This window comes from Grampus griseus (genome assembly GCF_964374135.1).
Source record: "Grampus griseus genome assembly, chromosome: 13".
Classification (NCBI taxonomy): Eukaryota; Metazoa; Chordata; class Mammalia; order Artiodactyla; family Delphinidae; genus Grampus; species Grampus griseus.
This window is the reverse complement of record NC_139007.1, coordinates 35,279,448-35,293,196: the sequence shown is the minus strand read 5'-3', so window position 1 is coordinate 35,293,196 and position 13,749 is coordinate 35,279,448. Positions and strand designations below refer to the sequence as shown.

The window sequence follows — 13,749 nt, the reverse complement described above, 5'->3', positions numbered from 1 at the left end:
ATGTCAGTACTACTAAATTTAAGAAGTATTCTGTGTGGAAAACAAAAAATCATCTGAAATGTTCTAATCTTGACTGGCCCCAGTAAGCAACTGCTGCCTGTTAGAGAAAGAGTCCTGCTGGTAGCTCTTACAGGACAGAAAAGCACCCGCTTTAATAGAAATACTCCCTGCCGTTAACGAACGAGTGGCGTGTCATTTACTAAGATTGTAAACCTACTTGTTGCCCGGGAACTTGTGTAGTAAAAAACGGGAATTCAGATTAGGAATTACCTACAAAGGCTAATTTTAGCTGCCTTAAGCCAGTGAAGAAACAAGAATGACGCAAAAAACCTTGGTTCAAAACATGTGCATTACAGGGTGCATTAAAAATTTAGAATTGCCTCTGAAGTTATTGAAGAGTAGTTAGTATAAGTATAATACGCTCCATATGGTTTACCACCTAAAGCAGGCGTGGTAAAGTAAGGGAGAATTCCTCATAGTCCTCATAGCATATGCCTTTGAAGAATTGTATTTTCAGAAGATTTATAGGGGGCCTGACTTCACTGTGGTGATGGGCTTCACAGGGTGAGATTTTGCAGGTATGATACAGGAGGAAGAGTACAAAAAGTCATGTTGACTTGTGATTGATTGTATTAGTGAGTGAGATTCCTTTCTGTCATAGTTGGCCCATTATAGTTATCTGTGAGGATTGTATACAAAGAGAATGTTTAGCACTATTTTCCAATTCATTGTATGCACCTTTAATCCTTCAATAGGGCAAAAAGGAATCCTGAAAAATTAGGCCATCTGCTAGCCTCCAGGCTGAATTATACCTCTAAAAATCTGTGTTGATAGTTGTGCTATTATTACCTGTGTGTCATAATTACTCATGTATTTCTGGGACATGTTCAGATCTCAGTGGATGAGAATATTCTTTTATCTTGAGTTGGATATGATTTAAGAGCTCTGAGATATGTTATTACAGGGTAGATGTTATTGATTTTGTTTTTAACCCTTTGTATATCTTTCCATAAGTTGAACAGAGTCTAAAATGCTTTGTCAGATTTCAGCAAATGAAAATGGCCTTTTCATTGTCTCAAAGTAGTCAGTTTTTGCATAAATTCATTAAAAGGTCTTCAAAACTTGTGTCCATGTAGACATATACCAGTGCACATAGGTTTCAAGATTTATATATATTGGTTATATATATATTTTATAGAATGAAATGTAAAACTTTAAAGGGGGAAAGAAACTCCCTTAAAAATATTCTCAAAAGCACATCAGCTCATTTCAAATTAAAGAGGATGATACGAAAAAAAAAAAAAGATGATATGATAAAGAAATGCTCTGAAATTTACTTTCTAATCTCATTTTAAGGTAAATCTCAAGAATGCATGAAAAGATTTTGAACAACTGGCTAAGAGCTCTAAAGCTTTGTAGAATTTATAATTGAATACCGTATTCTTGCTTTGATGACAAATAATTTTTAGATTTACATGACTTTTTTACAGATAAAAGATTTGGAAGAAAGATTCATTTTGTCATAACTAAGAAATCAAGTAATTTTTGCCATGATTTCCTATACATGCATCTGTTTAATTAGAGGTAAACCAAGATAAGGGTCTTTTCATCATCTTGTTGGAAGGAAGTGATTTGGGCAGTTGAAGAGTGCAGCGTGACCATTTTTGTTCTTGTAACATAATAGCACTATGATTTTAAACGACTTCTATTCCTATTTTAAAATGATCAGATGAAAGAAATGATCAAGTCCTTAATAATTTAATTTTTTATAAATTTCCTTAGGTCAGCTGTTACTAGCTATACAATACCAGAATTATGGTTTGTCTTTGGATATTGATTTAAAATAAAAAATAATTAGAGAATTTGGTTATTCATCTGGCTTATTATATAGTCTTTGACAACTTTTTCTTCCCCTGCCTTTATCTACCTCTTAAGATATAATCTGCTGATTACACAATTAAGGAAAGTGTTGTGAATATTTTGGAAGATACTTAAGAGTAATGATAGGGGCTTCCCTGGTGGCGCAGTGGTTGAGAATCTGCCTGCTAATGCAGGGGACACGGGTTCGAGCCCTGGTCTGGGAGGATCCCACATGCCGCGGAGCAACTAGGCCCGTGAGCCACAACTACTGAGCCTGCGCGTCTGGAGCCTGTGCTCTGCAGCAAGAGAGGCCGCGATAGTGAGAGGCCTGCGCACCGTGATGAAGAGTGGCCCCCGCTTGCCACAACTAGAGAAAGCCCTCGCACAGAAACGAAGACCCAGCACAGCAAAAAATAAAAAAAAATAAAATAAATTAATAAACTCCTACCCCCAACATCTTAAAAAAAACCAAAAAGAGTAATGATAGTATTGGTACTGTTACTACCATTATTAATATTGATGATGTGATTCTGTAAGAACAGTACAAAGAGCACTACCTGGACTCTTCATTCATTTGCTCTTATGCAGTAAGCTAGGCCTAATGTGTTGTTTGATTTTTAATCTCATTTTTAGAAAGTGTAATAAAACCTAATATTATTCTACATAGGTATAATTGACTCCATTTTTTTTTGGCCATAAATTGAACTTACTTTTTGGTAATTTTTTTCTTTGTCATTAGGTCTTTAAGATGTATTGATGTGTTGAATTGCCACAAATGGTTGATTACTGTTTTCCTGGAATAACTTGGACTTAGAAACTCTAGAGAACTGTCAAACGGTTCAATCTCAATTTCTATTAGTTAAAGTACACAGCAGGATTAGTTCTTGGACTAATTTCAGTTCACTTAAGGAAATTTTATTTTTATCACAATAGACTTTATATTGCTAAATTTAGATAACTGAATATGATGGTTCACAAACAATATGAAATGATAGTTGAACCCTGCTTAGAGTAGATTACCTTTGATAGAACTGACTGCATTTTTTTTTTTTTTTTTACTGAAATTGTAGGCTTGTTAAGGAACAGTGCTCATCTACGTTCAGTCAGCTCTCTTGATATCTTTAGCCAGCTTCGAAGCTTTTCATCCAGAGAATTACAGGGCAGCCATGCAAACTTAATTGAAAGCTTTTGCAAAAACATTAACTGGATTCAGCCTTGAAGCACGAAGGTAGATGTACTTAACATTTCAGGATATGTTTTTAGGTTCAGAGTAATTTTATTTATTCTAATGTTAGAATTCTCCTTTCATCACTTCTGAGAAATGTGAGCAAATAATAGGAAATTCTATTACTGTGATTTTTTTTCCTAACACAACTGGGTAATATTGATTTTTTTGCTAGGTATTACATAAGGGTTCAAAGTCTTGATAGGCTTAGGTGGACAGGTTTGTAGAGAAGACCTATAAACACCAGTCACTGACTCGTGAGTTGGCCATTTTTCTTAGTGCATAAGTTGTTTGTGCATTGCTGTTCTGTCATCAGAATTACTTTTTTTTTTTTTCTTTTGCCATACGTGGGCCTCTCATTGCTGTGGCCTCTCCCGTTGCGGAGCACAGGCTCCGGAAGCGCAGGCCCAGCGGCCATGGCTCATGGGCCCAGCCGCTCCGCGGCATGCGGGATCCTCCCGTACCGGGGCACGAACCCGCGTCCCCTGCATCGGCAGGTGGACTCTCAACCACTACGCCACCAGGGAAGCCCCAGAATTACTTTTAATAAGAGATGAAAGATGCTTTTTTTGTTGTTTGGCTATCATTGTTTTAGTAAATGAGGATACAACTTATGTTGTATGGTTTAATATTGGTTTTTACTTATGGTTTAATATTGAATATTCCTTTCTACTTTGGTCAGTGTCGTTCAGAGAGTTGACATTGATAAAGTAGAGCTGCCTTGGATTTCTTGCTTTGTAACTTATCAGTGTATTGGGTACAGGTGGTCTTGGTTAGTCCCTGCCTTCAATTAAATGACTTTTGAGATTGACCCAGACATTAGCTTTGCACATTAGTTTTCCACTCAGGATGTTGTTTTATCATTTGAAAGGTCATGACGTCTGTTGAAAGTGTGTTGTTTCTTGAGGATTTCTTGAAGCCTATGTGAAAATCGCCTTTCCATGCTTTTCTTTCAGTATTCCTTCCCAGCTCTTCCTTACTCTGTAAGGGGGAAGACTCCCCTTGTAGATTATCTAGGAATAGGATAATAATGTGTTTTTGTTTTTTAAGGGGGAGAGGGTTGGACAGGGAATTTGAAGGTCTGAATTATTTTAAAAACATATTTTGGTGATCAATATTACACACATAAAATGATTTTAGTTCAGTGTACTTCTTAAAATTATGTTATATTAACTTGAAAGATACAGGTAATCAGCTCTCAGTCACAGATATTTGTTAGTATACTTTTACATGTTTACATTTACTAAATTGTAAGCTGCTGAGCTTAATTTTTGCAAGTAAATGAGAAGCCATAAAAGTTTGAAAACAGGGGAACTTATGACCGTTGTAAATTACAGTGATTTATTTTGGACTTCATGGCTTATAGTCTGTTAAACAGACACAGTGCAGTTTTCACCGAAGTACTTGTGTGTAGGGGTTTAGGGGTGAGAAATTTGCTAAAACAAATTGAATCCAAATCTGTCATAGAGAATCCTATCAGTTTTTCTGGATAGCACTAGTCACCATCTAGCATACTACATATTTTATTTCTCACGTCCCTTTGTTTTCCTTTTCCACTAGAATGTAAGCTTCATGAAGGCAGATGTTTGTCCATTTTGTTCATTGCTGTGACTCTAACATCTAGCACATACTACTAGCACATACCAACATTGAAATTTTTGTTGAAAAATGGAATGGGCTAGTCAAATGCAGTATCATTCCAAGCAGTTTTTTCTGCCATTTTCTTTCCATTTGTAAATGTTTGTAATTTTTTTCTTTTGTACCTTTAAGTGAAGCGTATGTTGATAGTGCTGATTCTTATAGAAGATTGTATCTGGTTTGTTTATTGCTGAAAATTTCTGCTTTTGAGACTCCTTAGGGATTGTAGTGGTTGAATCCAGAATTTATTCTCTTTGATTTTGTTTTGCCTTATGCTTCTGTATAATTTAAAATCTTCAAGCAGTATTGTTTCTTCAAGGGCTTTTACGTTTTTAATTTAATAGTTTCCTCCACCTGAATTCTCCTAGTTTCAAAGTTATTTTGCCCTTCATTTACATAGATTGGAAATTTAAAAAAAAAACGAAACTCTTAAGTTATGTGACTTTCTTGCTTCTTTTATTATGCTATTTAATCAATAATTGAATTCTGTGTTATCCTTACTCCTCCTGTTTCAGAGATTTTACAAAAAGAAATCTGCATACATTTTTTTTAAATCACCAAGATTGATGACTTTTCACTCATGTCAGTGCTGCAAGGCAATTTTTTTTACTCTTTACATTCAAATCCCTTTATGTATTTTTTTTCTTCTTACTCTGAGGGAAATGGGTTTTTCTCCCTCTTTGACTTCAGGCAACATTTTATCTACAAGTGAGCTATTGAAAGCTTTTTTAAAATATGTGTTTCTTTTAATAGTTGTATATTTTGAGGATCTTAATTGAGATAATTTTGTTAAAACAGAAAAGCAGATTTATGAACGTAAAAGAAAATGCTGGAATGAGCTTTTCCACTTTATTAATCAAGTTTTTCTCTGTTAAGAACAGAATTTTTCATGTATTCATAGGATATTTCCTGTGTACAAGGGTATGATAGAAACATATGACACAGAAGTATTTGTGTGTAGGAGTTTTGGGGTGAGAAATTTCCTAAAACAAATCATGCTGTCTTGCTATGATTTGCCTGAAGTTTGTCTTACCACTTTGTAGAGGAATATGTTAGTCTAGTGTTAGTTTAATGGCCAATTTGTTTTACTGTTAGCTCTACAGTATAAATAAAAATACAGAAATACTGTAAAAAGTATATGAATTTAGAAATGGCATTATTTAAAAACTGAACGGAAATAACTGTCTAGGCTCTTGAGCTTGACTCTCAAATAGTTATTTAGTAGGGAATTAGTAGATCATCTGTGATTAATGTAGCTTATGAAGATATACCAAATTAGCCAGAATACTATTTAGTATTCTGAATTTAGAATTTCTGTTTTTTGTTAAATTGCTTAGTGGTTATGACCCTGGGCTTAGGTTTTAATCCCCGCTCCCCTGTTTATTTGTGTGTTGGGGTGCGCATTACTTGACCTCTTTGAGATTCAGTTTCCTACTTGTGAAAGTGCAGAGAAGGATATCAACTTCCATCAGGATGCAGTAAATGAAATGATAAATGCTTATTAGCACAGTATCCAGGCACATGCTAAGGTTATTCATACTATTATATCATTATATACTTTTAACAATTATATAATTTTTATGAATGCATAGTATGTTTTGTTAATAATTACTTTATTTCAGCTTCTCTCTGGATTGCTGGGTTTTAATTGAATATTAATATGTATTTTTGATATAATTGCTTTTATCTCTCCTGAGCCTTTTGGAGAGATGGCTTATTGTCTATATAATTTCTGTAACAGTCAGTGAAAATTATTGCTGCTCTCCATCTCACTTTTGATTTGGGACCACATACACACAACTTCTAGGTCAGATATCAAAAAGGGCAAAGCCATGATCAAAAGGCTCAAGTGGGCCTTGCCTTATAATAACCTAAATGCTTATTTTCTTATATTTTTGAGAGCAGTACTTGACCGCTTGTCCACAGTTTAAGAATTATATAGCTGATAATAAAGTTTTATGTAACAATGTTTCTATTACATAGATTTTCAAATTCCTCCTGAGATAGAAGTAAATTCAAATAGTAATAATACATGAATACTATATCTTAAAATATTTTTATCAAAATCTTTGTAATAAAAAACTGTAGTCCTTTAAATCACCCTTCTTTGTCAATTCACAATCACTAGGCGGCAATTTTCAGCTCTTTTAGCTTTTCTTCTGGTATCTATTTCCACATAATATGCTTCTACTGCTCTTTCTCAATTTATGACTTTTAGATATCACTGAATCTTTTCTTGTTATGGTGAGTGAGGGTTTAACTCATTTAAATCCTCTTCCCATGCCCTGTCGCCCCATTTCTAAAATTAATTATATCATAAATTTTAATGAGATAATATTAGTTGCATATACAGTTAGGTAAATATTGTTTACTGCTGAGTCAAGTAGTGAACTATAATAAAATTTTCTACTAGGGTGACTATTAGCTTAGCTCAGGTTTTTTTTTTTTTTTGGTGAGTCAGTAGTTCTTCCTATATGCTCCCACAGAATCTTTTTCAGTACTGTTTTCTTCAAAGACAAATTCATTAGATAATGTCACTCCGTTGTTTTTCTCTAAACCTGGGAATTTCTTGATATCTCCTGTGTTTGATCTTCAGTATTCTAGATTTCACATCTTCTATTTTGATGTATTCCCTTGTTTGGAGGAGGATATCCTCCAGTAGCTTCTTGAGAAAAGGTGCGTTGGAGGTAATTTTTTTGGAAATCGTACATAGCTAAGCCTATTTCTTATTTAAAAGCATGTATTTGAATGATAGTGTGGCTGGCTATAGAATTCTACATTGGAAGTCATTCACCTTACAATTTTGAGGGCATTTCACCTTTTAAATTTCAGTGTTGCTGTTTAAAAGTTTAATGTCAATCTGAATTCTGTTTATCTCTGGAATCTTATATCCCCAGTATTATGAAATTTCACTTTGATGTGCCTTGTTGAAGGTCTTTTAATTTATTAGCCTGGACACTGGTGAGCCTTTTCAATCTGGCAACTTGTGTCCTTCAGTTCTGGGAAATTTTTTGGTATTATTTCTTGATTACTTCGTTTTGGTCTCCCACCTCCTTCATTTTCTTTATTCTCAATCTCTACAATGACTCCCTGGATTGATCTACTAGTTTTCTCATTTTTCCTGTTTTCTTCGTCTTTTTGTTTCTTGTAGAGTTTTTCAACATTGTATTTCTAACTTCTGTTGAATTTTTATTTCTTCCATCATATTTTTGATATCTTATTCTCTGAATATTTTTCCCCCAGCATCTTGTTTTTGTCCCATGGATAGTATTTTTTCTTTTCTCTCTGAGGGTATCAGTTACTTTTCTAATTTTTGTTGCTGTTTTTTGGTTCCCTTTATTGTCTTTATTTTTCTTACTTCCTTTTTCTGTTTGTTTTTCAGGTTAGAGGCCTGCTTCAGTTGTGTCTTAAACATTGTCTGTCCATTCATGTATAGTGGTGAGGCACTGAAATGGGGCTGAGAGCATTGTGTACATGAGCTGGGTTTGTTGACTGGTCTCACTGTACGTCAAGGTTTTTTAATCTTGGCCCTATTGATATTTGGGGCCTGAACATTCTTTGTTGTGGGGCCTGTATGTAGATTGTCAGATGTTTAGACGTACCCTGGCCTCTACCCACTAGCTGCCAACTGGACCCTCCCTTCTCCAGTAATGAAAATCAAAAAAGTCTCCCAGCATTGCTGAATGTCCCCTTGTGGCCAACTGGGCTGTTTCACTGGTGTCTGTAATGCCAGTATCAGTCAGACTCTTCTCTGGTGCCACTTTCCAGAGAGGAAACCTTCAATCTCCTCCTGCTTAAGCTTTTAAGCCTGGCTACTGGATTTCTGGGAGCCTAGTGGAGCGTGGGGGCTGGAGGTTTTCACTTAATTAGTTGTTTTCAGCATGGCTGCTCATCCCTGCTCTTCCCTGTATTTCTTGTCTGCCAGTCCAGAGCCTCACTGTTCACTTTGTCCAGATAATAAACCTCCCTACTTCCAAGACAGATAGGGAGGGATGGATAGTGGCTAACTGTATGGGATGGGGAGGAAGGGTCCTGGGGGAGGGCCCAGCTGTTAGGTTTTCAACTACTTCTCCTGTCTTAGCTCTATATAACTATCCCTGTCTTCCAAGATACCTGTTACTTCCAATTCCTGTGTTGCGTGTGTGTGTTCGGTAGTGAGAATTTGGTGGTTTCTTGTTGGAATCTGCATTTGCAGACACTTAGACTTCAGCTTTCTTTGATCTGCTAAGTCAGTTACTCTTCTTTCACTTGCTTGCCATTTTCCTAAAACTTCTGACTTATCTAGTATGTGTTGTATTCTTTGCTGTTCTTCCTTCGAGTTTGTAGTCTTAATATTTTGCTGACAATGTACTAGGTTTTAGAGCAGCAATAAAGATGAACATGTGTGTTCAATCCAGAAGTAATTATTAAACAGTCTAATTCCAAAAACATTTAAATTTTTACATCTTGTCTTCCTTTTTGCAGGAGAAACTAAAATGAAGATCATAGGAATTAAAACCAGAAAAGATTCTCTTTTTTAAGGTTTTTCAGGCAAGCCTTGCCGTATTCCTAATCATCAGATTTTTTTTTTTTTTTTTTTTTTTTGTGGTACGCGGGCCTCTCACTGTTGTGGCCTCTCCTGTTGCGGAGCACAGGCTCCGGACGCCCAGGCTCAGCGGCCATAGCTCACGGGCCCAGCCGCTCTGCGGCACGTGGGATCCTCCCGGACTGGGGCACAAACACGCGTCCCCCACATCGACAGGCAGACTCTCAACCACTGCGCCACCAGGGAAGCCCAAATCATAAGATATTTATTTTTAAAATTTTATATTAACTTATTTTCCCTTAGTACACATCAAATGATTGCAGAAGTAGAGCTTAGGGGACAATCAGAGAAACTAAGTCAGTATTGGTGACTGTCAGTAGCAAAAGGACTTCTTAGCTTTTTAATATTTTGTACTTTAATAATTATCCTCTTTGAATTTTGAGAAAGAGCTCTGGTACCAACTTTTTGTTTTTAGAGGCAAAAAACTCTGGTTTGTAATGAAATTCAGAAATCTAGAGCAGCACTGTCCAGTGCTGCCACATGTGGCTATTTAAACTTAATTATAATAAAATAAAATTTAAAATTCTGTTTCTCAGTTGTACTAGCCACGTTTCAAGTCCTTTGGTAGCTACTACACATGTCAGTGGTTTTCTAGAACCTTCCCAGGTTAACACAATTTACATTACATTGATAATTCCACATATACTGTGTAGCGTCTGAGGCTCAGAGCTTACCAAAAAGTGGAATTTGTTCAGCCATCATAATTGGCATGTTCCTATTCTTTCTTTTTTAAAGCTTCAGGTTGTGGTGAGAACTTTCCTTATATGGACTAAAATTGTGATAACTGTGTCTTTGTTCAACTTCTCTGGCTTTACTTTTGTTTCTTTTTCCCCCAGACAGTGCAATGCTTGCTAGACAGTGGTGCTGATATTAACAGGCCGAATGTATCAGGAGCCACTCCATTGTACTTTGCTTGCAGGTATGATAATTTATATTGCCAGATGCTCTCATTAAAGAATGTTGAATCTGCTATATTTCCAAACACAAACATTTGTGTGTATTTTCTAAAACTCCTCCTTTCCTAGAAATACTATGCTCCCTTTTAAGATGAAGTATATAGCATTATGGTTCTGTTACTTAACTGCATGATGAAAAGTGTTTTATATTGCCAGTGTTTTTATATATTGTAAGTGGGAGCTTTTGATTTACTTGATTACTTAGATTTTAGAATTACTTAGTAATAAAAAAGACATACCAATAATCCAGTAACTTTCATAGTTTTCTTTATCAAGTTAGTTCCGATGGGATAAGCTATTAAAGTATGCCTTAGTTCAGAGCCATGTCTTTGCTTTCTCTGTATTTGTAACTTTAAAAAGTTTCTTGAATCATTCTTGTTAGATATTGAGTTATGCATTAAGTTGTTTTTAATACTCTTTCCTGATTCATTTTCTTTTTTTCTGGTTCATTTTCCTAAAGCATATGTTTTGTTCATTGATTCATTCATGTAATAAGCATTTAGTTAGCATTCACTGTGTGCCATGCATTATTATAGGCATTAGTGATACAGTAATAAATAAACCCCAGTCCTTAAGGAGCTAACAGTGTAATAATTGTACACATACCCGGCCCCCCCCCATAATATGTTATGTAAATTTAGTTGCAATTAGGAGCAGTTCACAATACACTTGATTTTTCTTTTTGGTTTAGATTACAGGAATTGTAGTATTTATTTAGGCTCTATTTTAGATATAAAGCTCTCCAGAAAGCTCCTCTTTTCTTATCCTTTTTCCTGTTTTATGTCATTTTACTGGAGCTTTGTTTTATGTTTTTTTTTTTTTTTTTGCCATATGCGGGCCTCTCACTGTTGTGGCCTCTCCCGTTGCGGAGCACAGGCTCCGGACGCACAGGCTCAGCGGCCATGGTTCATGGGCCCCGCCGCTCTGCGGCACACGGGATCCTCCCGGACCGGGGCATGAACCCGTGTCCCCTGCATTGGCAGGCGGACTCTCAACCACTGCGCCACCAGGGAAGCCCTTGTTTTATGTTTAATTTTTATTATTTTTTTGGGCCTCACCATGTGGCTTGTGGGATTTTAGTTCCCTGACCAGGGGTCAAACCTGGGCCCTGACATTGAAAAGTGCTGAGTCCTAACCACTGGACTGCCAGGGAATTCCCTGGAGCTTTGTTTAAAATGAAAGATCTGCTTTTCTTCTCGTTTAGCTTTTCTCTAGGGTCTCTGATGTTGCTTTGGTCTGACTGATTCAAATCATCATTGAACAGCCTTGAATTACAATACAAGGACTTTTGGACCTCTAGACTTCTCGATCTTACCTGAATCCAGGCTTTTTCTTATGTTATACTTACAATTTGATTGCTTGGCTAGAACACAAATTACTTTTTTAGTGTCCTGAATTTATGAATAATATCATTGTTTGATTCCCTGAAATCATATCCTGTCTTGAGGGGTTATCTTTAGATCAGACGTTTCTTTGAAGCTTCAGATTTGAATGTCCATCTACCTGATATACATCATCACTTGCAGGTCTCATGGAATCTCAGATATTAGCATGTCCAAAATATAGCTTCTGATTTCCTTTTCAAACCTTTCCTCCAGTTTTTCTCATCTCAGTCATTGGAACCCTTATCTTCTCAGTTGTGTAAACCAGAAACTAGGTCATTATTTTTTATTTCTGTCTCTCTCTCTGACCCTCAACTTGGAATATATTAGTAAGTTCTGTAAATTCCACTTTCTGAATACATTCTGAATCTCATTACTGCTCTCCACCTCACTAAACCACCTTAAATTTTTTACTTCTTGTCTAGAATACTGCAGTAGTCTCTTAACTGGTCTTCCAGATTCCTCTGTTGTTTCCCTCCCTTCTGTTCTTTCCTCAGAAGCCAAAGTGACCTTCTAAAAAATGAACCGGCTGTTGTCACTTTGTGCTTAAACCTTGTTTTTAAACTTTTCAGTGCCTCTTCGTTGCATTTCCAATGAAATCCAAACCCTGCCTTCTTCCATGTGACCTGCATGGTCTGACCCTGCTTAGCTCACTGTGCTTCGGCCACGTTGGTTCTCTTTGAGTTCCCCCAATACATCAGACTCTTTCCAGCAGGCTTTTCTATGTTCTATTTATTTTGCCTGAAACCTTCTTCCGTAGGGTTTTTATGTGGCTGCCTCCATGTCAGTGCTTCACTGTTACTTTTTAGGAAAGAATTCCTGATCAATCTAGGTAGGCCTCTCCCCATATTTCCTATCACAGTATCATGATCATTTCTTTTGTAGCACTTTGTACTTTATAGTGTTTATGTACTTGTTTATAGTGTGTCTCCCCTGCTAGACTGAAAGCCCAATGAAAGCAAGAATTTTGTTTTATTCATCACTTTATATTCCATGTGTAGTATAGTGCTTTGTGCTTAGATGCTTAGTAAATGTTTTTGAATGAGTGAATCACTATAGTTACGTTTTTGAAAAATATATAAAAATATATAAAATAATGCCATGTATACTGGTAAAATATAGGTATATATTAGTGTTCACATAACTGTGATATTTGTATAGTTAGTCTGAGCATAGGGTTATGGTAAAAGAATTTTTTAGAAGTACTTTCTGCTAGTACTGTATAGCCATCATTAAGTTTTTATCTAGCAAACATTAGCTCTCTTTGAACGGAGATGGCTAAGCAAATATGATTAAAATTGAAACTAGAATATAAATTCTTCATTGTTGCAGGATGATAAATATGGAACATGGTTCATTTTATAGGCAGACTTCTAATTATATTCATGATATCTAGATAGAGGTATACATTAAAAATTATAAATTATTCCCAATGTATTGTCTCTGATAAATGAAAGGGAAAGGAATGTGAGAAATAGAACAAGTTGATCCTGCAGACAAGTTACAGGGCTCTAAGATATAAAGCTGAACTTAATGTAAATTTTAATTGTTGAGGGATGTTACTAGATATGTCATATGTCTAATTCAGTGATTAACTGCTAAAACTGTTTCTTTAAATCGAAACTGTATTGAAATATATAGGAGGCAGGGTTCAAATCCCATCCCCAAAGCTATGCAACTTTAGTCAAGTTTCTTGACCTCTGAAGCTTTGTTTCTTTGTAAAGTGGAAATGCTGATATCTGCCTCGTGGGACTACAGTGATAATTAAATGAGGTGGCTTATATAAAGCATCCTGCAGAGGATTTTATACTTAGTAGTTGGTAGGTGCTCACTAAGCTCTAGTACACTTTTCCACACCCAGTGAGCGCAAAGTTGTATTGTCCTCTTTCAATTTCATTGCAATGCATGGTTTTCTAAGAAATTTGACTCTTATCCCATCATACAGGCAGGCCTTTTCTTTTTTCCTTTGTATTCTGTTCTAATTCTGAGCACTATTTAATAAAGTAATGCTTCTGTGAGTGAGTCATTTCAGATTGATTTTGACCTAAAATTATGACAGGAACTATTTCCCAGCCACTTTTCCTCTCTAGGTATTTTGTACAA

General features: G+C 35.9%; 1 protein-coding gene across 2 annotated transcripts in view; it reads left to right on the top strand.

Moving 5' to 3' along the window:
• The window catches only part of HACE1 (HECT domain and ankyrin repeat containing E3 ubiquitin protein ligase 1), a 94,715-nt gene that overhangs the window by 21,563 nt on the left and 59,403 nt on the right, over nt 1-13,749 (top strand). For both annotated transcript variants that reach the window (XM_082668883.1, XM_082668884.1), the window contains one exon: nt 10,145-10,227. In XM_082668883.1, coding sequence (XP_082525009.1) covers nt 10,145-10,227 — 83 coding nt within the window. The remainder of the gene's footprint in view (nt 1-10,144; nt 10,228-13,749) is intronic.